This window comes from Athene noctua, chromosome 2 (genome assembly GCF_965140245.1).
Source record: "Athene noctua chromosome 2, bAthNoc1.hap1.1, whole genome shotgun sequence".
In the NCBI taxonomy this organism is placed as follows: domain Eukaryota; kingdom Metazoa; phylum Chordata; class Aves; order Strigiformes; family Strigidae; genus Athene; species Athene noctua.
Genome location: NC_134038.1, coordinates 150226067 through 150252008, shown reverse-complemented (window position 1 = coordinate 150252008; position 25942 = coordinate 150226067). Strand labels below are relative to the sequence as shown.

General features: G+C 39.7%; 1 protein-coding gene across 1 annotated transcript in view; it reads left to right on the top strand.

Moving 5' to 3' along the window:
- The window catches only part of CPNE4 (copine 4), a 249287-nt gene extending 226006 nt beyond the window's left edge, over window positions 1–23281 (top strand). The window contains exons 13-16 of the mRNA XM_074900646.1: window positions 9176–9227; window positions 13627–13760; window positions 15964–16200; window positions 22704–23281. Of these exons, the coding sequence (XP_074756747.1) occupies window positions 9176–9227; window positions 13627–13760; window positions 15964–16200; window positions 22704–22835 (555 nt within the window). The 3' untranslated portion in view covers window positions 22836–23281. The remainder of the gene's footprint in view (window positions 1–9175; window positions 9228–13626; window positions 13761–15963; window positions 16201–22703) is intronic.
- The last annotated feature ends 2661 nt before the right edge of the window (window positions 23282–25942 follow it).

Here is a 25942-nt window from a genome sequence, read left to right as displayed (position 1 = left end):
CAGGGGATAGGGGTAGCAGCTCCTACTTCTTGTTTTCTTTCATCTAGCTTTTTCACCCAGTGATACTTCACTGAAACCAGAAATCAAAGCTAGACTTAAAATAGTTGTGTTACTCCCAGAATATTTCATGGTATTGGCAAAGCTTTGTTAATGGATGTTAGTCTAGTAAGAAAACTGATTTTTTTTTTAATACTTGCCAAGCATATTTTGAAGCTTTGAGATCCCTGGTTTGACAGGATCCATTTTTGGAAGCTTTTGGTTTAGTGAGCGGCCTAGTGTCCATGCTTTATGATGAAGAGATTTAACATCTTCCTGAAAATAAATATTTTAGGAGAGTTTTGCTCTGTGGCAAATTTCTGTGTCATGATGGACATTGTCAGTATCACAAAGAGAAATATAGGAGCATGTATGTATGCTGGAGAGAAGCAGTATTTATAAAAAACAAACAAACAAACAAACAAACAAAAAAAACCAAAAAACCAAAATGAGAGTGATTCACAGTGATGGTGCAGTTGTGAGCATAAATATGCAGTCTGGTAGGGCTGGAATGAAGACAGTAGAGTGAAAGAAGTAGCATCCAAGAGAGAAAGAACTAAGAAGAAATAGGCAGAAGTTCAAATCCTGTCCTGTACATGCAGACGTAGTGCGGGTAGAAAAGTAGTTCTGCAAAAATAAGTAACCAAAAACTAGCTGGGGATCTTGCAACTCAGATACTATCTGGAAAATAAGAGCATTAGGCTTCTGATCATGCAGACTTCACCCAGTATCCCCATGTTCCCTGCTCCGGGTTGTGTCTCTCAGCTGTGCCTGGGGTAGGGAGGTGAACACTGCCCAGGTGAGAATCTCCATGGAGAGGGATTATGTGTCACTCAGCATTGTAAAGCATGAATTAGCAGATGAAGAAAATGTACCAGTATGTTCCTTGTGGCTTGTAGGTTTAATACGTGCATAAGAATAACAGTGGTGATGTACAGCAAATTTGATGTGTGTCTTGCAAACACGTGTCTAAAGTAAGTCAACGTATGCCTTAACAGCATTGCCTTCTAAGCTAAAATTCACTGTTATAAAAAAGAGGACTGTGCCTGACAAAGTCTTTTGCAGTGCTCTGTTCCAGTGTTAATGCTTTCCAAAATCAAAGACAGCTTCCAGAATTTTGATACAGATTTTAATGTGGTAAATGTGCACAGAACATGGGTCTGTTGTATATGTGTTCCAACTGCAGCAGCTGACAACCATCTCTCCTATATAAGGGGGAGTGTTTTGAAGAATAAACATGAGCATCCTCCACCACCAGACACATCAGTGAAGCACAGTAGCTATTTCTCAAACGTTCATCCCTTTGCCACGAATATATGCCTCCCTACCCATGGCTGTATAGAGGTGTTGGCTGGATGGGCTGGGCTATACATCACAACCAGATCACTCTTTCAAGCCCAGTACTGACCATCACTGACAATGTAATGTACTACCGTGTCCTAAACAAAGGTACCAGCTTGGTGGTGTGCCAGGGTTGTTCCACCATCTGCAAGGTGACCATCATTGCATGGGAGAATACTTGCAATCCTTTCAGCTGTGGAAAGCCATCCTTATCTAAGGACTGCTTGAAGGAAGATGTTACTGTGCCAGCTGAAGTCTTGTCACTGGTTTGCTGGTGACGGTAATACAGTAAAATTCACATCACAAGACTGCTTCTTAGCCAAAATGATCAACTGGTGGCATTGACGCATCAGGTCATATGAGATACTAGCAATATATATACCAGTTTTGTTAGTCCCCAGCAACAGCCTCTTCACCTGATTGTAAGAGCATATCTCAGGTGTCAGCTAAAAAACACATATTGTCAGAAAGTAATTTCAGGGGGACTTTGTAACCATATATTTCTACAATCCCAAACACCAATTTATTTTCTGCTTTGGCAGTACTGGTGTTTGGATAATTTCCTGACAAGTACTCTTAAGAAAGTCAGAGACTGGCATTGAACTTAGCAGCCCATGCATGGATGAAGGGTCTTGTCCAATAGCATGAGCTATCCTGAAGTGTCCATATGTTACTAACCTCTCAAAGCAAGAAAATGGATGAATTGGGACCTTCAGGTTCTTGGAAGTTCAGGAAAAGTAAGGGTAAACTTAAGAAAATGGGGCTACGTGCTTGTGGATTTCATATGTGTGAGTAAACAAACCAAGTCCCAAAGTAAATGGAGATGTGAGGGACAGAACATCTTTAATCTTCGTTATGAAAAATTGTGTTAGAAAATGACAGACGAAATGACATGACATCAGCTTATCAATGTAATAAAACTTTGAAGAAGAGAAGAACCGTTTGGGGCGGGGGGGGGGGGGGGGGGGGACGGGACATGACAGACTAGCCCTGCTGTGCAACAGATGGGGACAAATAATTAGCTTGGTGTCTATCATGGGCACATCCAGCTGGAACTGAATTAAGAATTAAGTCATCTGTGCTATTGTTCAGTCCCTCCCTGTGATACTCTACACAGTCCATACAAGTATCTGGCTTCTTAGAATAAACTATCAACACTTTCGAGTCCCTGATTGGCTTTGGCTGCACTTCCAAATTGAAAGATACATCTTCTAAAAGAATGAAGTCAATGAGATCATGATGCAGTCAAGACCAATAAACGTTAAAACCCTTCAGTAATTTAGTCTACACTGGTATCATAAAGTTAATTTAAAGCCAACAATGATTAGTGTTTGATGTGGAACATAGCCAAGCTGCATAGGAAACAAAGAAGAAACTGATATAATTAAGAGTAAAAAAGACTATAGAAAAAGTGTTATCAATTTGTTTCCCCTAACTTCTTATCTTCTGCTGCAAAAATATGGTAGCACTATAGACACCACCACAATACCGCAGATCTCATGCTATTCAAATATTCTTTCGATGTTTTCAGTCAAAGATATTATGTCATACATACTTTTTTGTTTTATTAAAGGACAGCAGTCATAACTGTAATAATTCACATCTTCAAGCTTAAGTTGAATCATTAAGAGACCTTTTAAGTTCTAACCCCATCACGTGAATAAATCAGACTTTCATTTTAATTTAGAGTGTCTGATTTTGAGCCTCCAGTCCTAATGACATGATCTAACCTGCTCATAGCATGTTGGTCTCTGAACACCAGCAGCTGCTCTTTTCTTCCAATAGACAACAAATTGGTAGGGGTGGAGGAAATGACTCCCACTGCCAAGGGTTTCTAAGTAACCATAAAAGAGTCCACAAAATTTAAACAACATAGCTTAAAAGTCTAAATGAAAACTGGCCAACCTATGCATGGCAGTTACATGGTGAGGGAAGGCCAGAAGTAAGCAGCCTGATAAAAACAGTAGGCAAAGTAAGTGGATTGAGTGGATTCAGATCTAATTTATGTCACGCTTGGTCACAAGCTGCAGAAAAATGTGGCCTGTAACTCACTATTCACCATGAATCAGTGCTAACATTGCTATTTAGGATCAGCTGAAAGCCACTGCTTTCAGGGTGTCCATAAGCTCTAATTCTTTTTTTTTTGCCAGGGTTTCCTTGGCACACTGGACCACATGGGAGAAAGGTGTCCATTTGCAGTGTTGTCAAACCAGTGCCTTGGTTTCATACTGTCTTGAGCTCCTGCCAATAGCCTGGGATGAGTGCCGGAGGGCAGGATCCACCTGTTCATTTAGTGACATTCTAACCTCCTCACATCTTTTTACACGCTACAAGAAAAACAATGTTTGATATGCCAACTATTATTCCCCATGGAAAAATACACCCCCCACCATTTTACATTAGCACTTCAGAACAATGTCGGTATCCACCTCTGCAGTCTCTTCATGAATCCCTTGAGGTTGAACCCATTTAAAAACATGTTTTTATATACGCTTTCTACAAAATTTCCATTTCAAGACCACACTGCTATGTTACGCTGACTTTATTTTCCCTCATTTCAGCTCCAAATGAAACACTTCAGCTGTTAGCAGAAAAACAGCAGTTTCTTAGTGGCATAAGGAATCTGTGGGAGTGAAGGAAGCAAGACATGCCATATATAACATTCCTCATCAGTCTAGAGATCTTTCATCTAATATTCGGCAATATGATCTTTTTTCCCCAAGGCCTGACAAATACATCACCCTGCTCCTTGATAGGTAAACCTCTGAGAACAATATTCTCCTCTTGAGTTTCTATCACATGAAACTTGCAGAACATTCTGGTTAGTCCACAGCAGTGTCTCCAACCCATCACATTTTTTTTTTGGCAATGAGAAGTATCTGAAAAGTCTGATGTAAAGTGAAGAGGTGGCAGATAATATGGACTCAGACACTGCTGCAAAAGTTCATAGTGAAGAGGAGGAAAGCAAGCTGAACGATACACACTGATTTCTTAGCAGGCAGAACTCAAAGGAGCTGAAAAACCACATAGCAGCACAAAACTTACTGTTAAAATGAAAAGAAAGTTCAAATTGTGTCAGCCCCATGACAGGTGTATTGCCAATAATGAAGTGTTCTTTCCTAAAGAGGAATTGCAGGCTGACACCTGAATAGGTACAAAACAACTTACATTTTGATTTAAGACAGTCCTGGTTATTTCTGCATATTTAATGAAAGCTTCATTCACTGCTTGTGCTGGGAAGAGTTGCTGGAGAGAACCTCACTGCAGCTACAGAAACAGTACAGCATCTTTACAACCTTAACCTTCACTGTCTGGTTTGCTGGACAGGTAAGGGGCTTGAAAAGTGCTGTGGTCTTTGTGATTCCTGCACTTTTCAGGACCTTGAGGGCAAAAATATATGCAAACCTGACAAAAAAAGGTCTGATACAAGAATGTCTAACAAGGGGAAAAAAAAAAAGAGTTTGTCACCTTATCCACGCAGCTTGGATTTAGACATGGAAACTGGGCGGCATGCTCAAAAATCAAGTACAAAGGAAATAAATGGCCAAGCTTTGCCAAGCATAAATGTCTACAATGTGGTCTTAGCCAGAGACACAAGCTGTCCAGCTTTCAAGCTATTTGATTAATGAGCATTCTGAAAATAATAGCTTTTGAGCAATGGTTCTTTAAATTTGTTAGTGTCTTAAGCTTTTGCAAAATATGCAGGCATTCCGTATTTAATTTTCAGACTGGCAGTGGCTTAATAGTGTTCAATTTATTCACAAATAAGTGTTCAACATTGTGCATCTCAGCATTTACGCTTGTATGCATCTATTGTTCATGAATTTTTAACAATCTCTATTGAAATTAGTAAGAAAGCATTCCTAAACCTGCCTGAATTTGTCAGATTGTTTGTCAAGTAGTCCCAGTACCATCACCATAGAGGCTTCTGGAAAGCTGGAGCTATTTGGGACAGGGAGGTTAATTTAACTGAATTCAACAATCTGGAGAGGGAAAAAAAGGATTACTAATTTTCAGAATTCAGGCATCTATATTCAGCATTTGCAAAATTAATTAAAGATGTGGTTTCTGAGTCAAAGCAGCTTTTTATTTAAAAAAAAATGGAAGTTGAGTTAGAGTAAAAGGGGTTTAAAAAATGTGGAGTAACACACACATGATAGTATCAGCTAAATAATTTATCTGGAGTCCTGCAGAGGGAAAAGATTAATACATAGCCAAGTGCAAGTAAATGTCTTTAGTTTGAGGCTTTGAGTGGTGTTTTGTGCAGCAACCCAGGTAATGCCAGGCTTGTAATCACCTCTGCACTCCGTTTTTTCTCTCCTTTCCTTTTATGGACTGATTTTATGGATTGATATTAAGAGAGAGGAGGACTGAGCCAGTGGATCAGCTACATATTCAAAACATAATCCAGGGTTTGTGACACAATCACAGTTCTGTGAGGACATTCCTTACCGTGAAACTGACTTCTACCACAGACCACAGTCTGCAGTTCTTTGCAAAGTTCTCTGCACCAGGAACTAATGTAAAACAGTCATTCTGTGTTTGCATGGCTTGACCTATTCCAACAGATTTTCTGACCGTTAGATTGGTCCATCATAAAAATCACCCTGGTAGATTATATAAACATGCTTGCTTCGGAACAACCAAGTGTCTTGTTTCCTTCAGCATCTTAGATGTTCACACTTTTGCCTCCTATTCCCCTTTAGTTTGTCAATTCTGGGAATGTGAGAGCTGTGCCATTCAACATCAGAAAAATGCCATTCAGTATACCAGCGTTTGGTCCTCTGTCATCAGCATGGTTTGCTTTTCAGTCACAAAACCCCTTGCATATTCAATTAAAAAAAAATAAAAAGAGAGGAAAAGGAGGGAGGCTTATTACCTTGCACTGTTTTGTAAGCAAAAGCATTGAATGTCTAGTCCAAACTATCTTTTGACATAGGTGGGCTTTACATGGAGTCCTATCAGGTAGCAGCCCAAGTTCAGTAAGGCCTTCAGTACATGTCATGTGCCTGAAGTCTCTGCTGGTTTGGACCATCCTGAATTCTGGCCACCATAGTGGAGACAGCACAGGAGCAGGTTGAAGCTCAGCTGGTTTTGAGCATCTGGAGAAACTCTGCTTTAAAAATATCTGCTGTTGGCTTGCCTTGGGTGATGATTTCCGGTTTGTGAACCATCACCAAGCTGCTCAAATAACTTCTCTCCTTCACATTATACTTCAATCTTGTTTAAATCCTGATATATTGTCCGGAGAGCATAGGAAACAACCCGGTACTTTTGCACATTTGTTGTGTTTCCTGTCCTGCCTTCAGGATACATTTTAACACTGTTCCTGGTGAGTCAGGATGACAGTGTATGAGGGACACTTGCTTTGGGAGGATAGCAGCCGTTGCTCAGACAGTATTATTTTTTTGGATCATTGTACACACTTACTAGACTTGGGCTTTGTTTATTGGCCTGAACCGTTGTCTATATTTTTCTTAAATAATAGCCTGGATGTGATAGCTCTGAACCAGATAAATTGTTCGCATAGTGTGATCCTGAAAGAGGTATAGCAACAAAAGCATGCAAGCCATGCTTGCATGTGAGACTAAAGTACTGTATTCATAGCTCTGGAAAAGATTTGTGATACTCCTTTACCTGTAATTTCAAATGCATTCGAAATAAAGAAATAAAATCACTGAAGAGTCACAGTGTTGGAAGAATCAGCCTGCAATACATAAACATGCATTGCCATCCTTCTTGCTCTTGCAATGCAGTTAACGCAAAATACAGAAAGCCTAAAGGAAGACAAAAGGCTATTGAATGACAAAAAACACATCAATGAGTGAAGACTCACATAACTGTTCTTGACAGCTGCAATTACCTTTGGCCTGCAGCTGGTCATGAGGTGGGCAGATACCAGCTTGGCAAAGCGTGCCAATAGATATATAGCACAGCCATACAGAAGGGCTCTGGAGCATCTCTGAAGCACATCTGACAGACCTGCTCTTCTCTGCTTGCCCAACAAGGAACATAAGTAGTGACTTTCTGCATTACCTTCCATGGCCAAGTAGGGTAGCCTGAATGGCCCATGTAAAACCCTCTGTAAGAGGCAACTGATGCTTGGTGTAGACATACCCAATTCCTGGCTGGACTGAGGTAACTGCAGACTCTTCAGTGAGTTTTTGCTTGATTGCTTTCCCATCATGGTAGAAGTCCCACTTTATTTAACCTCTTAATGGGTAATGGTAGGCATCACTGTGGTGAGCAAGGCCAGCATATGATGGGGAAATCCAGTTTCTCTATGAGACGATCTCTTGGGCAGTAATTAGCCAACTTATACCACTTCACATTTACAGAAACTTCTCTAATCACATATTTGATCTATGGGTCTATTAGTCATAGATCAGTTTCCGTACTGTGCTGTGAACTCATCTAAACTAGCAAATAAAACAGTGACATCCAACAAATAAATCTATTTCTGCAAATAATCCAGGTTCAATTGTACAGGGAGTAAACAGGTTGCTTTCCATATGACTAGGACTGTTGGCACTTCTGAAGGTCCTAGAGAGATCTATAAAGTCTCAAATTGTGTGTAACTGGAGTTAGCTATATAAATGTCCTCATGATTCTGGGATTATATACCTGAGTTTAAATTATGCATTTATGCTTAACTCTCAGCCATATCAAGTTTTTGCAAACAAACAAACAAATAAACATATACATTGTGCATTGCAAGACAAAAGCTGGGCTTCATGTAAGACAAGCAGGAGAATAAGAGACTGAGCTTCAGATCTGAGGAGATTAAATGGAATCAAGCCTTCTCAGTGATCAAAGAAAGGAGCAAAAAGGAATCTGGAAAACAACACAGGCAACAACAAACCTTAAAACCAGAAAAGAGCATCTGGGGAAAGTTTCGGTCCCAACAGATTTGTGCTGTGGGTGCAGATCTCTAAGTGACAGATAGAAGAAGCCTGGAACCTGAGACTTACATTGCCTTCCATTGTTTGTGCATAAAGAAGTCTTGTATTATTTTCCCAAGACACTAAAGATACAATACATTGTTTATTATAAAATCAGCAACTTTTTTGTATTGACAGTTATTTCTCTTAGAAAACAGTTCTCTAGTATTTTATTACAGACAGATTTTGAGAGAGACTGGGTTATTCACTAAATCTGAGGAAAAACAAGTCTTCAATTTTTTTCTTATTAATTTCCCCCCAGCCTAATCTAATTTCTTAACCATCTTAGACCCCTTACCTTTCTTACATTACTATTTCACAGTGGGCCTGGGTGCCTTCCTTGATCTCTTTGGAGAATCAGTTATTTTTCCAATACTCCCATGGCCTTCAAATAAGGAACTGTTCACACATATGAGTGCAGGTTTCAGAAGGGGGTTGAGCTTCTGCTGTCAGTGCTGTATCACTGCCTGCTTTCTCTCTCCTGCAATGTGAGATGCTGAGCTAGGGAGAACTGGTATTTAAATCTCCTCAGCAATAGATCCCTCTTCTGTGCCTGACATTGATAGCCCAATCCTGACACCTTATTTATGTGATTGCTCTTGTACTTGGGTGCTTTTTCTTTGTGTTATTTTTTATTCATTTTGTTGTTGTTGTTACTGTTGACAAGTTTGATTCCAGTTTTGTTCCTTTGTTTCTGCGGGGACTTCCAGCTGGGACTGTATTTCATGTTTAATGGCTGAAAGCTTGAAAGATCTCTGGTTTAACACAGAAAGAATGTAAAGGGTGTTTAACTGCAAGTCCTCTTGGAATAATTTTTCTGACTACAGTCTTTTTCTCTTCTTTCCATTTATCTGCAGGTCTCTCATGATTTTGCAATCAATTTCAACGAAGACAACCCAGAATGTGCAGGTAACACTCACATTAGGACAGACTGCCATATTTTTACTGTGTGCAGAATGTGCTTGCATTTTTTATTGTAACCCCTGAGTATTATGCAAAGTGTTTTCTGAAGAAAACAGCCAGGATTTTCAAAACCTGGCAGACTCCAAGCCATCTGGCTTAGCTTTAGAAACCTTAGAAAGTGCCACACATTAATTTCCTGAAAAATAGGTCCCTTTGAAAGTACACCATGTTGGACATTCAGCACTTGCACTTCCTCAAATTGCTAGCACTTCTGAAAACTAAAGCCACGTCTTCTAGATTTGTTCCAGATCTTCCGCTACATCAACATCACAAGTGTAGCTAAGAAGGGCAGGATGTGCAAAAGCAGGTTGTGAACCTATGTGATCGAAGACACCCTTGGTTTAGAGTCAGTTCTTTGGCCAAACCTACAGCAACAGTAGCCTGCTGGAAGTCAGACCAGCAATGTCCAGCACCAAAGGGTCAGGGTAGCAGCTGAGGTCTACTGTGGTAGAAGGAAGCAGACTTTTCATGCCAGCAAATGCAGCAGGAGGGTGTTTTAACACAGTGTAAGGTATTGGTGTATTCTAGCAACAATCACTAATCCTCTGTAGTCAGAGGTCAGATTCACGTAGCAGATGTTGCTCTATGTCTTGTATTTGTAAGTGAGGTCTGCAGTGACTGATGCTGTCTCTCTAGAATCTCCTGCCACAACAGTCTAACAAGTAATCCCAGACTAACAGCTGAGTGTCTTGGTCAGGTAAACATTGCTGTCTAAAATCCATAGGATGTTATTCTTTGCTTATCCTTCTGCTACTATCCAAACACTGAAATGGGTGTTTCAAAATGCTCTTCCTGTTCAAATTTCTATCTGCTCCTTTCAGCCCTTCTCAGACTTACTAGTGGCTTTCTTTCAGGCATGGTCAGCCGAATATGTTCAGGATGAGAATTAAGAAGCCAAGAAATGAAGTGAGGAAAAGAAGAGAGGACAAGCAATTCAAGGGAAAGAGACATTTAAAAAAAAATCAGAGTTCATGCATCTTAAATGCAAGACCTCTGTTTTCAGTTCAGTGGGCATTCCTGCTTTGTTGTTGCACTTGGATTGTTGGACTGCCCCAGCCTCTGCAGGTCATATGCTTGAAATGTAATTGGCCATAAGTCCTACAGCTGTTTGATGTGTTCACACAGCTTTTTACATTGCTTTTAAGGAGCTAAAAGAAGCAGAAATTACCTGTATTTATCTAGAAGTGCCTATAAACTTGTAAACCAGCTTGAAATTGAGATTTCAGTCACACTGAGGGTGTGGCGTTGAGGTGAGGAAGCGAAACAGACCTCAGAATTTTGTCTGGACCGTCATATTTTAAAAAGTGTTAGCTGCCTGCTTCTGAACACAGACACATTGACATCTACACAGGGCCTGATCCATTTAAAACATTTCAGTTAACAATGGTCAGCATTAGGTGATAGAACACTTATTCAGGTAGTGTTCAGATATAGCTTTGTTTCCCAGTCTAAATGCAGGACATTTGTGAGCTTCCGCGTACCTCAGAAAAAAACCCTAGCAGTCCATACAAAGAACATATTTTTAATTCCTCCTTTGCTGCCTCTTTTGAGTCAAGGCTAATTCTTTTGTCACACTGACATTGTTATATAATGATTTATATTGGTTGAAAAAACTGTTACATCTATGTAGTGCCAGCAGCAGGTCAGAGGTAAGACAGACAAACCCCCTGCAAATAAGGAACTTACTATCCAGACCATACTATGTACTCAAAATAAAATGTAACAATGGAAATGAGAGGAGGTTAGAAAAAATAGAAGGAGCTGCTCTATGACCCTTGCCTTGGTTTATATCACCTTATATTTGTTATGTATTTAAACTTTCTTCACTTCTTTGCATAAGACTCAGTTATCTGATGTTAACACCTAAATAGAGTTTTAGAACTAAGAAGACATAAAAAGATGGTTGCAGCATGAGAGAATGCCAGGGAATAAATTCTGCAGCATTTGCACATGCATCTACAAGATATAAAAAGCACTTCTTTGTCCTAAATGATACCTTTTAAGTTTATATACATCTGGATGAAAACAAGAAAAGGAGAAAGACCAGAAAACATGTAGCTTGTTCATCACCTGCCTGTCATGGATGCTTGATTAGTTCCTACCACCAATTGTTTTGTGATGTTTTCTAGATGCTCTCACTGTATTAGGTGACTCAGATAGCAGTAACACCAGCATGTCATGTGGTGAGAGGATGCAAGAGTGAAAGGGAGATAAAGTGCTTAGTGACCACACTATCTTTCCTTGTAATATTTAGCATACTTGCCAGAAAACAAAGGAAAATTGATGAAGAGTATCTTGCTTTAAACCAAGAAACAGAGGTTGGATCCAATATAAAAAGTACGTGTCTAATTTGCTTTTGAGGAAGTAGTGAGCCTTCGCTGGCACAAGGTACTGTGAAGCAACACTCTACATTGAATAGGGACTATGTATTGATATGAAGATCACTGGTATTCATAAAATACAGATATCCTCACCTTTCCTCCCCTGTTACTATTCCCATTCTTGAAAATTTTAGTACTTACAGTCTTATATTTAGGGTATTTATAGTGTATTTATAGTCTTATACTTAATATATAATCTTTATTATCTGAGGAAGTGACAACCTCTAATCTGAATGATGCTTCTAGATGTGCATTTTACATGCATCTGTAACCCATATATATATGCATACACTGTATTTCATCAGAGCTATTGCAAGTGGATTCCAATTAAAAATGTAAAGAGTTGAATTGTGAAGAAAAATGTACACTGGCTGTCCCTAAAATAAAGGAATCCAATAAAAGCAAGCTACAAAGTAAGCCACTCAAATATCCTGTTGGATTTGGATATGTAAGGACAGTAGATATTTCTAGAAGATATTAATCTAAGATAGCGAAAAAGAAATTATGTTTCTAGAACGTGTTTCTTTCTAAGCCGAAAGCAGCTTTCTGACATGAACCACGCTAAATCTGTGTGGAACGCAGGGAGTAAAGTTTATCTTACACTATTTTAATGCATAAGAAAAAAACCTACAGTGTATCTTGTCATCATAGGGAAGATTTATGAGGCCTTCATGCAAGATCAGTAAATATAGGTAATAAAATCCTTAGCAGATTTAAAATCGGGAGTTAACAAAAGGTCAGTTTTGCAATATGTAATTTAGTCACTAGAATTACAGAGGAAAATTATGCAACATTACTTTGCATTTTAGCCAATCATAGCTATAATTGGAGCGTGTTCTTTTGTCTGTGAGCACTGCAATGGAAAAATATGTTTGTAGGTATGTATAAAGAGAGAATACTTGTTTTTCATAATTTTTTTCATAGGAGGTTCAGGTGTATCATTGTGAAGCAATTACAACTCCCTGTGATCTGTCAGTAACCACTCTGCACCCATATATCCTGTAAATATGGTTGAGTAAAATCTCATGAGTGAGCTAGTCTCAGTGCAAACTGAAATTGGCTTAAGGTCTTACTGAAGCCATTTCATTCTTCAGCATCCTTTACAAAGCTCTTCAGTCTATGACTTTCTTTCCAACTTTAGACCTCTAATCCTTTAGGTCTGGTAAGCTGGGAGTTCTGAATGTGGAGGCTAACGTGCATCACTTCAAGAAAACCTTCTCAATGATTGAAAACACCAATTTTCATTCTGTGATCTGTCAAGTGTGTCAGCAGAAGTCTGTTCTCGCTGGTCTGGCTATATATCCTGAAATGAAAAAGCCAAAAATAGCTAGTTCTCCGTCAAAACTTCTTGACTAAAGCTCATTTTTCTGTAGACTGCAATGCATCCTGCTGTTTCTTCCAAGATTTCATAGCTTTTGGTCATAGTCAAATTCAGCCTGAGAGCAATTATGCAAATTCACCCTGAAAAATTATTTTCTTAGCACAGGGAAGTCAAGTGTTTGAAAAGATCTTTGAATTCCTTGACTGTTCTGGTTTGTAAGTACAAAGGGCAGATTTGTTGGTAAATAAATATTTATCTGAAGAGGAGGAAAGAGAAGTGTTGAAGTGTTTTTAATTTGTGTCTGTCCTTTTAGCATGAATCTTAGCTGGTGATCAGGAAGTGATCACTTACACCTTGAACTGAGAAGAATGGAAGCTATGGCATTGCAAGCTGATACCTGCAAAATAGACATAAAAAAACGCTGTGAAGGAGAAACATGGTATCATGAATTATATATTACAAACTACATTCAAGGCAGCTAGAGACAGCTTCTCAGAAATAATCTGAAGTTGTTAGTCCTTGCTAATCGTGTGACATTTTGAATTTATTCATTAAGAACCTGCCTTTTATTTACATTTTAAACAAGCATGATATTGGTGACACACTCCACATTTATTTGCCTTTTGTTGCCTTTTCATACCAGGAATACAAGGTGTTGTGGAGGCTTATCAGAGCTGCCTTCCCAAGCTGCAGCTGTATGGGCCAACAAACATCGCTCCCATCATCCAGAAGGTGGCAAAATCAGCATCAGAGGAGACCAACACCAAGGAGGCCTCGGTAAGGGCACAATGCTGTGTTTGGCTTTTTTCTTCTCTTGTGATAGATCTCTTGTAGGCCATCAAAACAAGGCCTTTTCATGTATGTGAATCATGCCTTCACAGTTTTCACTAACTGCCTTCACAGAAGGGAGCTTAAGTCTCTGTCAGCTGGAGCAGTGTATCTAGTCTTTATAGCTTCGATAGTCACAACTTTAAACTTCCCCCACTGTTCTGATTCCTGCTTTTAGAGCTGTGTTACTGTAACACACCCAGTTTTTCACTGTGAAAACATAAATGGCACCACTAAGGTTATAAAAATTTAAGGGCCAAGCCCTAAAAGTGTTGATCATGAAGAACATGAGTTCAAATGATTCCCTACACAGACTACCCAATTTCAAGTCTCTTGCGGAGGCTATACTAAAACTTCTTTGTTCAACTAGGGGATTTTCTAACCATTCCTTTGAAAACTGTAGACATACAGTTTTCAATTTGCTATTACTGACATGGATTATCATGTGCAGTTTAGAAATCAGAAGACATGTCTGTTAGCCTGCATCTGATAGCAAAACCATGGCAGATTTCTTTGGCCAAAAGACTTAAGCACAGATCATGTTTTAAGTGTACGTCTTTGAAATAGAGTAGGCTTATTTTTCTCCTGCCTTCCAGATAGAATGAGAGAAAGGGAGAATGAGAGAACTGGAGAGAATATGTGAGCGCTTCCAGTGCTGTGGGAGTAAAGTATGTAAGAGAGAACTTGTACACTACAGCAATAAAAATGCCTATGTATAGGAACAGAGCAGAACTGTATATTGGCATGCATCTCACCACCAGGCCTAGAACTTTCTCTAAGCTCTCTTCATGTGCTAAGCCTTTTTTTAAGTCCTGTTAAGGCAGCAGTTCCCAAGCATTTCTATTCATGAGTCTGGGCTTGTGATTGTCACTCCACTGCTGTTTCCAGGATCTCAATACTATTTAGGGTCCCAGTCTGACAATGGGGAATTGCTATGTTTGAGATTTCATACCCACCTAATCCTGAGGTGGCTCACTCTGTTCCCAGTGCTGCCTCTGAACTAGTATGTCATACTGAGTAGGTTGCTTCATTCTTCTAAACTTAAGCTTCCCCTCCTTCTGTTTGAAAAACAAATTCATTTATAGCATGAGTTTTCAAGATAAAGTTTTCTCCCTGCATGTTTTGTTTTACTCATGTCAGCAGATGATGAGCAGAACATTTTGAGTTTATATAGCTGTGTATACATAAACTTTAATGATGTTTAGTGTGTTGATATTGCTTATGAAGAATGACAAAATTCTATGCCCTGTTCATTTTTCCTATTAATGCACGTTTACTAAATGACTCCAGATGCCTAACAATTCATAAAGGATCCAAGTGAGAGTCAGTCTTCCCCACTGCCAAATGAAGATATGTTATAGCTCATGACCCCAGTTCAGAGGGCTTTGGAGTTTGGGGAACAAAATGACCAGCGTGCAAAATTGCTGGCTCTCCTTTAGAGAATGAGAAAACCTCTCTTCAGGGCTCTGTATCAGGCATTTGAAGATGGATATATTCCTCTCTGCACATGCCCTTGGTCTCCTCAGGGACCCCATTACTCTGCAGAATGCAGTAGACCTGCCATGGTGCGGTGCTTCTCCCACAGGCACCAGTGGGGTCATCCTCCAGTTTGCAGATGGCTGCACCCATCCCACTTGCCTGTTAGCAAAGCTCCTCTGCAAAGTGCTGTCTTAACCTCCATGACAGCTCTGCTACAGGCTTGTAATGCTTCAATACCCCATTCCTCCCTGCCTCCCACTGGTTCCCAAAGGGGAAAAAATGTAATCAGAAACTGTCAACAGAAATGACTGTGCAGCAGATGGAAAATAGGGCTAGTGAGGATCTCAGGACTATTCCAGAATTCCCAGTCAAAGCCCTGACTCTCCCAGCCCTAGCAGTTAGAAAACCCCTTTTCTACCCTGTGCATTCCTTGGCTCCCTCCAGCTCCCAAAAATTACCTGAACTAGAGCTAAACTTCAGAAGAGGAGAAATGAGTAGCTGAGGAAGTTTGTATAGGAAGTGCACTTACCCTTTGAGACACTACAAGGAGACTTTTCTATTTAAAAAAGTCCATGAGTGAGTTACCGGACACACTTTTATACTGGAAAAGGGCAAGCAGCTTTGGAAGATTAACTAATGATATATTTTTTCACTTCTTGTCCAACAACTTCAGCAATATTTCATCTTGCTGATTCTGACGGATGGCGTCATCACAGACATGGCTGACACCAGAGAGGCCATTGTCCATGCCTCTCACCTTCCCATGTCAGTCATCATCGTCGGGGTGGGGAATGCCGATTTTAGTGACATGCAGATGCTGGATGGTGATGATGGGATCCTGAGGTCTCCCAAGGGCGAGCCTGTGCTTCGAGACATTGTCCAGTTTGTGCCATTTAGGAACTTCAAACATGTAAGCTGACTTTTCCATACATTCTGCAGAAGGGTGTATGTATATAACATACAGTGAACTGGGGCTGGGACTGACTTTAGATGGGCATGGAGCGTTTAGTAAGTATATGGTGGTTTTGTGTCAAATATGGAGAACAAAAGGAATACAGAATGAAACGTGCTCTATTAGTGAGATAGTGAGGGTGGGGAATGAAGAGCTGGGGCAGAATCCATGTGCTTCTTGTGGTGCCAGTACTTACTGCCAGTTACTCCGATTTCAGTTTGGTTGCCCTCCCTGACTTATTTTTCCTGGTGTCTCTCTTCCATTCTCTTTGCATCTGTTCCATTGGGACTCCTGTATTTTGCTTTCCATCCCTTCATTTCCACAGGCAGCTGAAGTGTCTGTGAATTTGTACTGACAGTGTTCCTCAGGAGGCTGTTTCCTTGTTGAAATTTAGGTCCCTAAGTTCTCAAAGGCAGGACTATCCACCCACAGTATCCTGGTTGCCTACAAACCCTTTCCCCAACTTCTTTACAAGGACACAACCAAGAAAGTGGTGTTATTAAGACCTTCCCTGCGCCCTCAGCCAGCTGTTACTGTCTGAGCCCAGCGTGGTGTAGGAGACACTGTAGCAGAGGAAGGGACAGACCCAGCATTAAATTGCTAAATTTGAAATAATGCCTTAGCCATGTACTTTTTCTTTTCAGTCACCTGCTCTACATTGCAGCATTTGTCCCAGGGACCTTTTCAGCAGCTGTGTAGACACAGTGTGTCCCCACAGAAGGAGTTTTGACACACACAGACAGGTTTTTCAGGGCCCTTTTCCTCTATGTGGAGGCATGGAATGGCCACTGTGTTCCTCTGCAATGCTGATCACATCCCTTTCACTCTGTTTTTCATCTTTCCCTTTGTTCCTTTCATTCCTTCCGTTATATTCAAGTGGTTCTCCAGACTGGCTTTTTGCTCACCTTGGTGTCTAGGAAGGATATCCTCGCTATTTGATTTGAAAATTTCTTTACTCCGCAGTGTAACTGACTTATTCTCCTCCTGAGATTGCCCTTTCTAATCCACTCCCATACACTAGTGATCCTTAGATACAGGTGTATCACACAGAAGTTTTCAACTCTGGGCTGATTTTGGTCTGCATATGGGTTTGCAGTGCTTATATTTCTTAAGGTTTTTTAGGAGATTTTTTTTTGTCTGTTTGCTACTTCCAAAATACTTTTATTTTATTTTCCTCTTCTCAAGACCTGTTCTGTTTTCTCACTTCAAAATACAATGTTGCCATATTTGTCTTAGATCTAAATGCACTTCTTACTTTCCCAAACTCTACTGAGAGTAAGAGAAACAAACTTGTTTTACCATTTTACCATTATGTAAACAATGGATCCTCATAGGAGGTAAAACTCAGCTTGTGCTATTAGTTTGGTGACACCATGCCAAATGGCTGCAGATTTGCCATTTCTATGCTGACAGTGCCACTGAGTCACCTATCTGCTGAAACAAAGTATGAGCACGACCTGCTCATAGCTTGTGATTCGCCTTCATCAGATAATCACAAGTCTGTAGTGCTGCACTGTAGTCTATTGTAAAAGTGTCGAGAGGAAAGTTTTTATGGGCTAGTGCTAGACCTACTTTCAATTGGTTGAAAACATGTTTCTGCAAGGAACTGGCAAAGCCAGCTGCATTTGTTATTTTCGGTTTCATTTTGTGATTTTATAACGAAGTTGAAATCATCCCTGATTGAATAGATTAACACTGACCATTGAACTTCTGAGCAGTGAATATATTGTGCCTCTGGTGTTAACCTGTGAGTCTATGTGTGATTTTAATTGCTAGCATTGGTCAAATAACAAGCATAGATTATTTTTAGCTATTTTAGATTAACTACCCCAGTATGGAGTGATGACAGTAATCTTAAAAATTTATTGCTCTCATTAAATAGTGGTATTTTTCTCCCCCTTTCTCTCAGTAGCAGAGATAATATAGACACAGAAATAGATAACATATTTGCTATATCAGAAAAGTCAATATATCTTATGCAACTTGATATTTGAGTCTGTTTATTGTGATCTTTCAGCATTTCAGCAAATGTCAGTCTAATGGATGAGTGCCCATAACAATAGCCACGTCTGGCTGAATTTCTTTATTGTCATAGCCTAAGTGATCTCTCTCTGAACAAAGTGACATTCGCAGCTATCTTGCTTACTTATCCTCAGCACAAACAAAAGACCATGCCTTTTGCATCAGCCATTGAAATAATTTTTCATGGCAGAAATGAGTGTGAAATTTTGATTCAAACATTTTTCCCCACAGAGAAATGTGGATTTAACACACTTGGGTGTTTTGTCAGATCAGTTCTGATCAAACACAAGAATTACTATAAATCAGCATATTACATTTGACAGCTTTAAGTAAAAGATGTATTTAGTTAAAAATCACATCCCTTTTGTCAATGTACCTTGTGTTTACCTTTGATATTTAGGATGTTCAACTATTAAGTAGAAAAATAAATATTGAAGGATCTTTTTAGAAAGACTACAAGTTGTATAAGGTTTATAGGGTTTTTTGATAAGTATTTATTTACGCCTAAATGCATGTAACCTCTGCTACTGATGGAAGGAGAGAAGGAAATTTTATTTGTGAGCAATTATTTTTTGTTTTGCTGGAACAGTAAACCAAAATTCATTTGGAGACAACTGAAACAATATTTTTTTTCATTACTTCAACTCTCAGGTCAGCCTGGAACTCAAAATCTCATATCTATCCAAAGAGATCAAAAATAATCTATCCAAAAGCTGCCCCTGTGAGAAAACTGAAAGGAGGGAAAACAAAGTTGTAAAAATAACCTATAGAGTGAGTCCCTTCTATTTTATGAGTTTGACTTCAGAGAAGGTTCTGATCCTGCACAGCACTTATACAGACATTTAACACATTTCAATTAATTACAATTATTCACATACCTAAAACCTCATACCCACTTCAACATTTTACTGGCTCAAGACTCAGTGTAGACTGAGGTCTATTATAGGGGTTTAACCTACATGATGTAGTGCATCAGGACTACTTCAGTAACGCATCTCACCTTTTGACTCTCTCTTTAAGGAATATATAAAAATATTAATAATTGTAGTGATTCTTGGCAAATCCTGCAGTTGCAGAGATTGATAAAAGTATCAGAGACTTGATAAAGATACTTGATCAAGTATCAGAGACTTGATAAAATCAAAGTAACCATTACTGCTTAAAAAAATGTCCCATTGTATAGTAGGTGACGTGCAATTCACTACAGAGGAGCATAATAAACAAGGGGAAACTATTTTCCCTGAACTCAAGTGAATTTCTTCTCTCTATAATTATCACCACCCCAGCAATGCGAGTGTCCTTCACCTGAAACTGTAGAACAGTGATGCTCACAATCACTGAAATGTTGTTGAGGAAAATCACCTGTCTCAATCCATTCACAGTTATATTTTAAGAGCTGAAATTCTCTGCCTTTAGACTGCATGATATATTCACTGTGCACAAATCTGGTGCTGCAGGTAGACTGTATTCCACTCTGCATTGTATTCAATCATAAAGGCTAACAACTGTGATTTAATAACACATATATCACAAATGAGTGTGGAAAGCACAGCTCTTAGCCACTGCAAGGAGCAATGTTTTGCACTGTGCATTGTAATTAAAGATTAAGCATGGTGAAGCTATAGAACTGAGTCGACAGTCATTTGTAATATATAACAATTATCATCATAGGGGATTATTTTCCTGCTGCTGGCTGCTCTGACTGTTGTGTATTAGCCATCAGTTGAAAACTATTCATCTTGAAGTGTTTATTGCTAGGATGCTCTTCAAGAGAAAACATTACAGTAAAACATTAATGTACCATCTGTGTTAAAAACCCAGCGAAGGTAACCCTTACACAGCACTGCTGAACTGGGGCTGGGTTTTAGCTTAGAAGTTACTGGGTCCGATTCTTACTTATACAAATGCTGCTTTGCACCATCTAGTTTAGAAGTGAGAGTGCTCTACCACCACAAAAGTACATAAGGTACCATTGGCCCAAATAGTCAGACAGGAAATCACCCCCAACCCTGTTTTGGGGATCCTCCCTGCTAGAAAAACCCCAGGCCTAACAGGCATCACCGGCATGGTGGAACGCTGTAAAGCAACAGTGGTCCATGTTCAAACTGAAGCACCAAGTCAAGCTAGCTACCCCAGGGCAACTCTGTGTGGGGCCACACATTGCCTGCGAGCCTGTGGGCACAGTAAATGTGTTAGCTTAAACCTCAGTGAAAGGCTTCACATGCATGCTAGTCGAGGAGTGCATAGCTCAGTTGACTCCTCAAGTGGTGGTGATTCAGCCGTGCATCTGAGCCCCGCCAGAGCCTGTTCTGAAGGGCTGACCCTTCTTCCAGGAAGAATGGATGTGGCTTCAGAAGAGAGAGGAGAGGACAGGAGGATGATGCAGTCAGATGAGTGTTGGCCTAGTGTTCAGACACGTGGACTACATGTGATCCAGAGAAGCTGGTGGCAAGTGCTCCTGCCCAGCATTTTTAAAGATAGAGCAGAGTTACATTTCCTGATTGCTAGGGCTTGTGTGTGCAGCAGTGGCCCAGGACTCTTCCCCCACTCCTCATTTTTGCCTTTTATGTAGGGTTGTACTTTTGTTAAGATAGCACAGAGGCAGACTAAGTTATACACACCTTTGGCACACTAGGAAGGAGATATAAAACCCACTAATTCTCAATAGCAACATGGAAATCAACCATTTGGTGACTCCAGGGTGTATTTTTCTGCTGATTACAGTGCAAACAGGTTTAGGCAAAAACAGGGCAGCTGTGGAAAACCATGCATTTCACTTTGAAGGATTAAAATAAATGTGTTGTGTTACTGTGCAACACCTGAGAACAGTTGCTGCTCTGTCACACTGAGTACGGGCTTTGCTTTGCCAGTTTGTTCATGCAGAAATGCTCCAGGCTTTTTTGCCTGCACAAATATTTTGGTATAAATGTCACAGCTGGGAAATAGCGGTGCATTTTATTCGTTACTAAACGCATATATGAGTCAGAATACCAGCATATAAAAAAATAGTTTTGTTTCTGGTTTTGCTAGCATTGTCATTGTTTTGTAGTATTGTAACATCTGATACTAGAATTTATAATAGCCCAGATGCTTTCTGCACCCCTGGATTAGCTTGCCTATGAATAGTTTACCATTTACATCCTATGTAAGCCTAATTTTAACACTCTGAATGGATAAAGATCCCACCCCATGAAATAGAGTAGGGCAATAAACAGTCAATACAACTAGTTTGGACACGGTAGGTCTGAAACGCAGCTGACAATGTAACAGACAGTGAGGAGGGATGTGTTCATTAACGTGGGAAAAAGTACTTGGTATGCAGAAGAAATGTGATGTAGCCACAGGCTGACTTCCCGTGCAACGTCTGAGCTGCAATATGTGATCCACGTGTACTCTGTCTGGAGACAAACACATTAGTTTAAACCTCTCAAACCAAAGTTTAAGCATTTGCATTTTTACTGCATTTTTGTGGTGAGCTCAGAGGGAACATGGTTGGGCAGGCTGGCCCTGGGGGGCATGGAATCAACTCTGCCCAAATACTTAGAAACAAGCAAATCCAAAACACGGGGCAAGAGGGTGCTATTGGGCTGCATGGGAGAACAGGAGTCCAATTTTGTCTCTGCTGAATTCAGGGGTTTAGGGCAATCCCTGCAGTACATGCAGGTAACGGTTGTCCACAAAACATCCACAGGCCCCGCTGCTTAAAATGAAACATTGTGAGGGTGTGAGGCAGCAACTGTGTGTTGGTGATGGAGGGTATGGTTTCTTGCTGCACTGAGAGGTAGCCCTCCACCCTGCCTGGGGCAAAAAGCCAGTGGCCATCTCTACATCCATCTCTACATTTCAGGGTCATGAGTTCTTAAGTCTGCTTGACACCCACCATTTATATGTTGCAGGAAGCCTCCACAAAACCTTGAAATTTTCTCATGACCATGGTTTACTTCCAATGAAAACAAAGTAATTTTTATTGAATTAAAGACTTTCCCAGCCATTAAAATATCATGCCAGATCCTGAAGAGCAGAATGGTGATGAAGGCCTCCCTTTACAGTGATGTCCATTCATGTTCACCTTGTAGCTCTGCAGGGTTCCTTGCTGAGTACTGATGAATGAAGTCTTTGCAGCCCTTTTCATTGTGATATGGTGCTCTCCCAGAGTGCAGGGAAGTTCAGTTACCCCGAACTTAAAATAGTATAAACAGACCTGAAAAACATGCAGAGCACTTCTGGCTTTAGGTACTTTCAGGCAGCTAGAGCTACATGCCCAAACAGACTCATAAAATGAGTTGCCAGCAATAGTGCCACTCACTTTGTGTCTTTTTTGCCTTCCATTTCTGTACCACACTTCCTACCCTGATCTCATGGCACCAATGCCTCTAAAGCCCATGGCACATCTAGCAGAGAAACAGGTTAACGCTTGTGTTTTCTACCATTTCCTGCAGGCATCCCCAGCTGCTCTAGCAAAAAGCGTTTTGGCTGAAGTTCCAAACCAAGTCGTGGACTATTACAATGGCAAAGGGATAAAACCAAAATGTATGTCAGAGTACGAGTCTTCCAGGACACTAGCTCCATGAACCTGCCTGCACTCTTTTACAAAACTAAAAAAGAAAAATGCTACTGTCTACAACTACTGTACTTAAAAATGAAACAACAAAAAAAATAGCACGTTTTGGTGATTTTTAACTAAAATAACCATTTTTTTTGCATGTGTAGCCTAAAGGCCTAAATCTGTTAAGCAGTTGTATTGTTGAAAACTTTTTATGAGAAAAAAATCCAGAAAAAGAAAAGTGAACTCTTTACATTACAGCATGTCGCCTTGAAATAAAAAGTTATCTGTATCTGTTTTTTATACAGGTTTGTTGAAATTTTGCTAAATTTCTTATCTTTACACTGTAAAGCATTTTGAAATATTTATTGAGAGTCGATAGCCAAAATGTCTTTGGTTTAATCTGCTATGAACTGAGAAATTTTTCAAAATGGCAGATGCATGAACTGTATTTTGCATGTTTAAAATAAAAACAACACAGTTTTGCAGTTGTTGTCTTTATTTCTCTCTTTGCCACAAGGCTGCCTGCTTTCAACTTCCATATTCCAAGAAAAGGGTAATAAAATGTTTCAAGAGATACTTGTCCTGAAGCATGGGCATTTCTAATGGTGGCAGGTTATAATATGGGCATCAGAACACGCCCACTCAGTCTGTGGCCTAAGTAGCAGGTTTTCAAAAGCCTGACACATCCAGCGGTTACAAAGTGTTCAGACCATAGCTGTAAACAGATCTGTCTTGGAGGGCATGATCCATCAGGATTGCATGTCTTAAAACATGTCTACTTAAATGATCTGCCTGGCTTTTGAATGGGTTGTATTTTGGTTACCCAAACTTATAATCTCTTATGTTTGGGAATTCTTATTTTGTTTCATTTATATTTTTTTAATCTCACACCCAATATTCAACTTTGCGTGACATGTTTCCAAGCAAAATTTTTCATGGCCTGATTTTATGACAACCAGTGATTTGTAATTCATGTACACACAGATCACTTGTGTGTGATAGAAAAACTGATTTTGTACCAAAGAATATTCAAGCCACCTTTTTTTTTCTTTTTCTTAAGAGGACACACAAGAACAGATTGGCAGTGGATTGATCTTTCTATTGAAATATTTATGTATAGAAATGAAGAAATTAGATCATTGTTATTCTTAGTGTTTGAATTTGGGCATTTTCATTTGCTGAAAGACAATAGTGAAAGATGTGACTTGTCAAAGTTAAAAATAACATTTTACCAAAAATAATATATGTGGGATTGTCCAAAGGGCATGGCTTTGGACAAGTTATGCTTCTACTGAACTGAAACCGTTCTTGTTGCTAGTTTCAGAAGGAGCTGTTTTGGGCCGGTGCTGAATCTCACCTGTGAGCAAGGGGTTTTGTTTTAGAAATATGTATTTTTAAATTAGTTTTCTGGTAATGTAGGACTCTAGCTCCCTGATTCTTCTTTAGGAGTAACTTCCGTGGCATCAACTTTGAGATGATTTTGTACCATAAAACGAAGGCAGTGGGATAGCCAAGATGCATGGGGTTGTCTCCCCAGCGCATTCAGTTCTGCTTCATCTATATCCTGCAGCTCAATCGTTCACACTTGCTAGTAAAGGTTTCTTCAGCTGATCGGATATTGAACAGCAGCCAGTGTTACTTGGTCAGAGGTATAAACTGTTTGCAGATGTCCTGACGGATAGATCTCAAATCCACATTTCCATTTAATGGCTGACTGTTCATTTGAGAGCTTATTCCAGGAGGCTGTATATCTCTCCCTCTGTAGATATATTTCAGCTACTGTGATTTTCCCTTATATCTCATACACCATTCTGCCAACACATCTTAATTCTTATCTACAACATCTATAGATTCTTATTCATATTTTCCCCCTTTTTTCCTTCCCTGTTCTCAGAAGGAGCATTTTCTAGCTGTTAAAGCACATGACTGAAAAATCTATGACTCCATGTCCTCCTCCATGACACCTTCAGTATCATTTTGTAATCTTGACCAAGTTGTTTAACTCTTCGGCACCTCAGATTCCTCGTCTATAAAATGAAGGTCACTGCCATGTATTCATAAATATCTCACAATGGTGCTGGGGAACTTTAATATTTGAAAAGTGATTTGAGATCCTCAGAGGCATGATGGTGCTCTCACCATGTAGAGTATTACTTTACCCTGGGGCATGGATTTAGGGATGTACTGTACAGCTGAGGAGGGGTTAAGCCATTTCTTTATTATTTGACAGACTGAAAGAAAGTCAAAGAAAGCTTTCAGCAAGAAAAATTGGGAATCAAATAAACTGTTCTTCTGGTACAGACAATCTCTGGATAAACTGATTTTTGAAGGGTTTATGGTTACATAGAATTGGGTAGTCACAGCTCTTCATTAGCAGAGGTGTTACAAGGTGCTTCTATAATGTAGCATCACATATAACAGAGATCAACAGGTTACTGTATGCTGAGCAATATAAATCATCAGTCATTTTCATGCATGTAGGTGGTCTATATAAATTTCTAAGTGCAAGAGAATCACAGTTACTGCAGATCTTTACATTTACTTCACACAACCCAGATTATGTGTTGTCTACTTAAAAACAAATCATTATCAGTGGTAATATAGACCAGCAATTCTGTAGCAGCCTCAAGTTATTTGAAAAGACAGCTCCATGATACTGAAAAATCCATCTGAAAGCTCCTTCAATCTATACAGATCCCAGCATGTAAGGCAAACATGTACTAGTGCAGTGAGCTGGTGCAGGAGAATGCACAGAAGACAAAACTAGCCATCTGGTAAAGGCTTTCTAATGAGGCTTTGAATGTTAATTTCATTGCTCCAAGTTACCCAGTGTAATAAGATAGTATGGGCTTTATGCAGGGTAATATCCTTAAGTATATGAATATATCTCTGAAATGGCATTTTTTCTCCTGTTTTATCTACTTAGGGTTTTAGTGAGGCCATTCTGCCTTTAGGCGGAACTGCCATCAATTTCTCTTGTAGATTTTTTAATGCAAATTTAAACTTCTACTGCCTTTTGGTGGATCATTTTGAATTCTGAAAACTTCTTTGAAATAAATTCTATCTTGTCCTTCTGAGGTAATTGATAATCTAAAATATCTTCTCTGCCAACTACAAGCCTGCCTTCCCTGT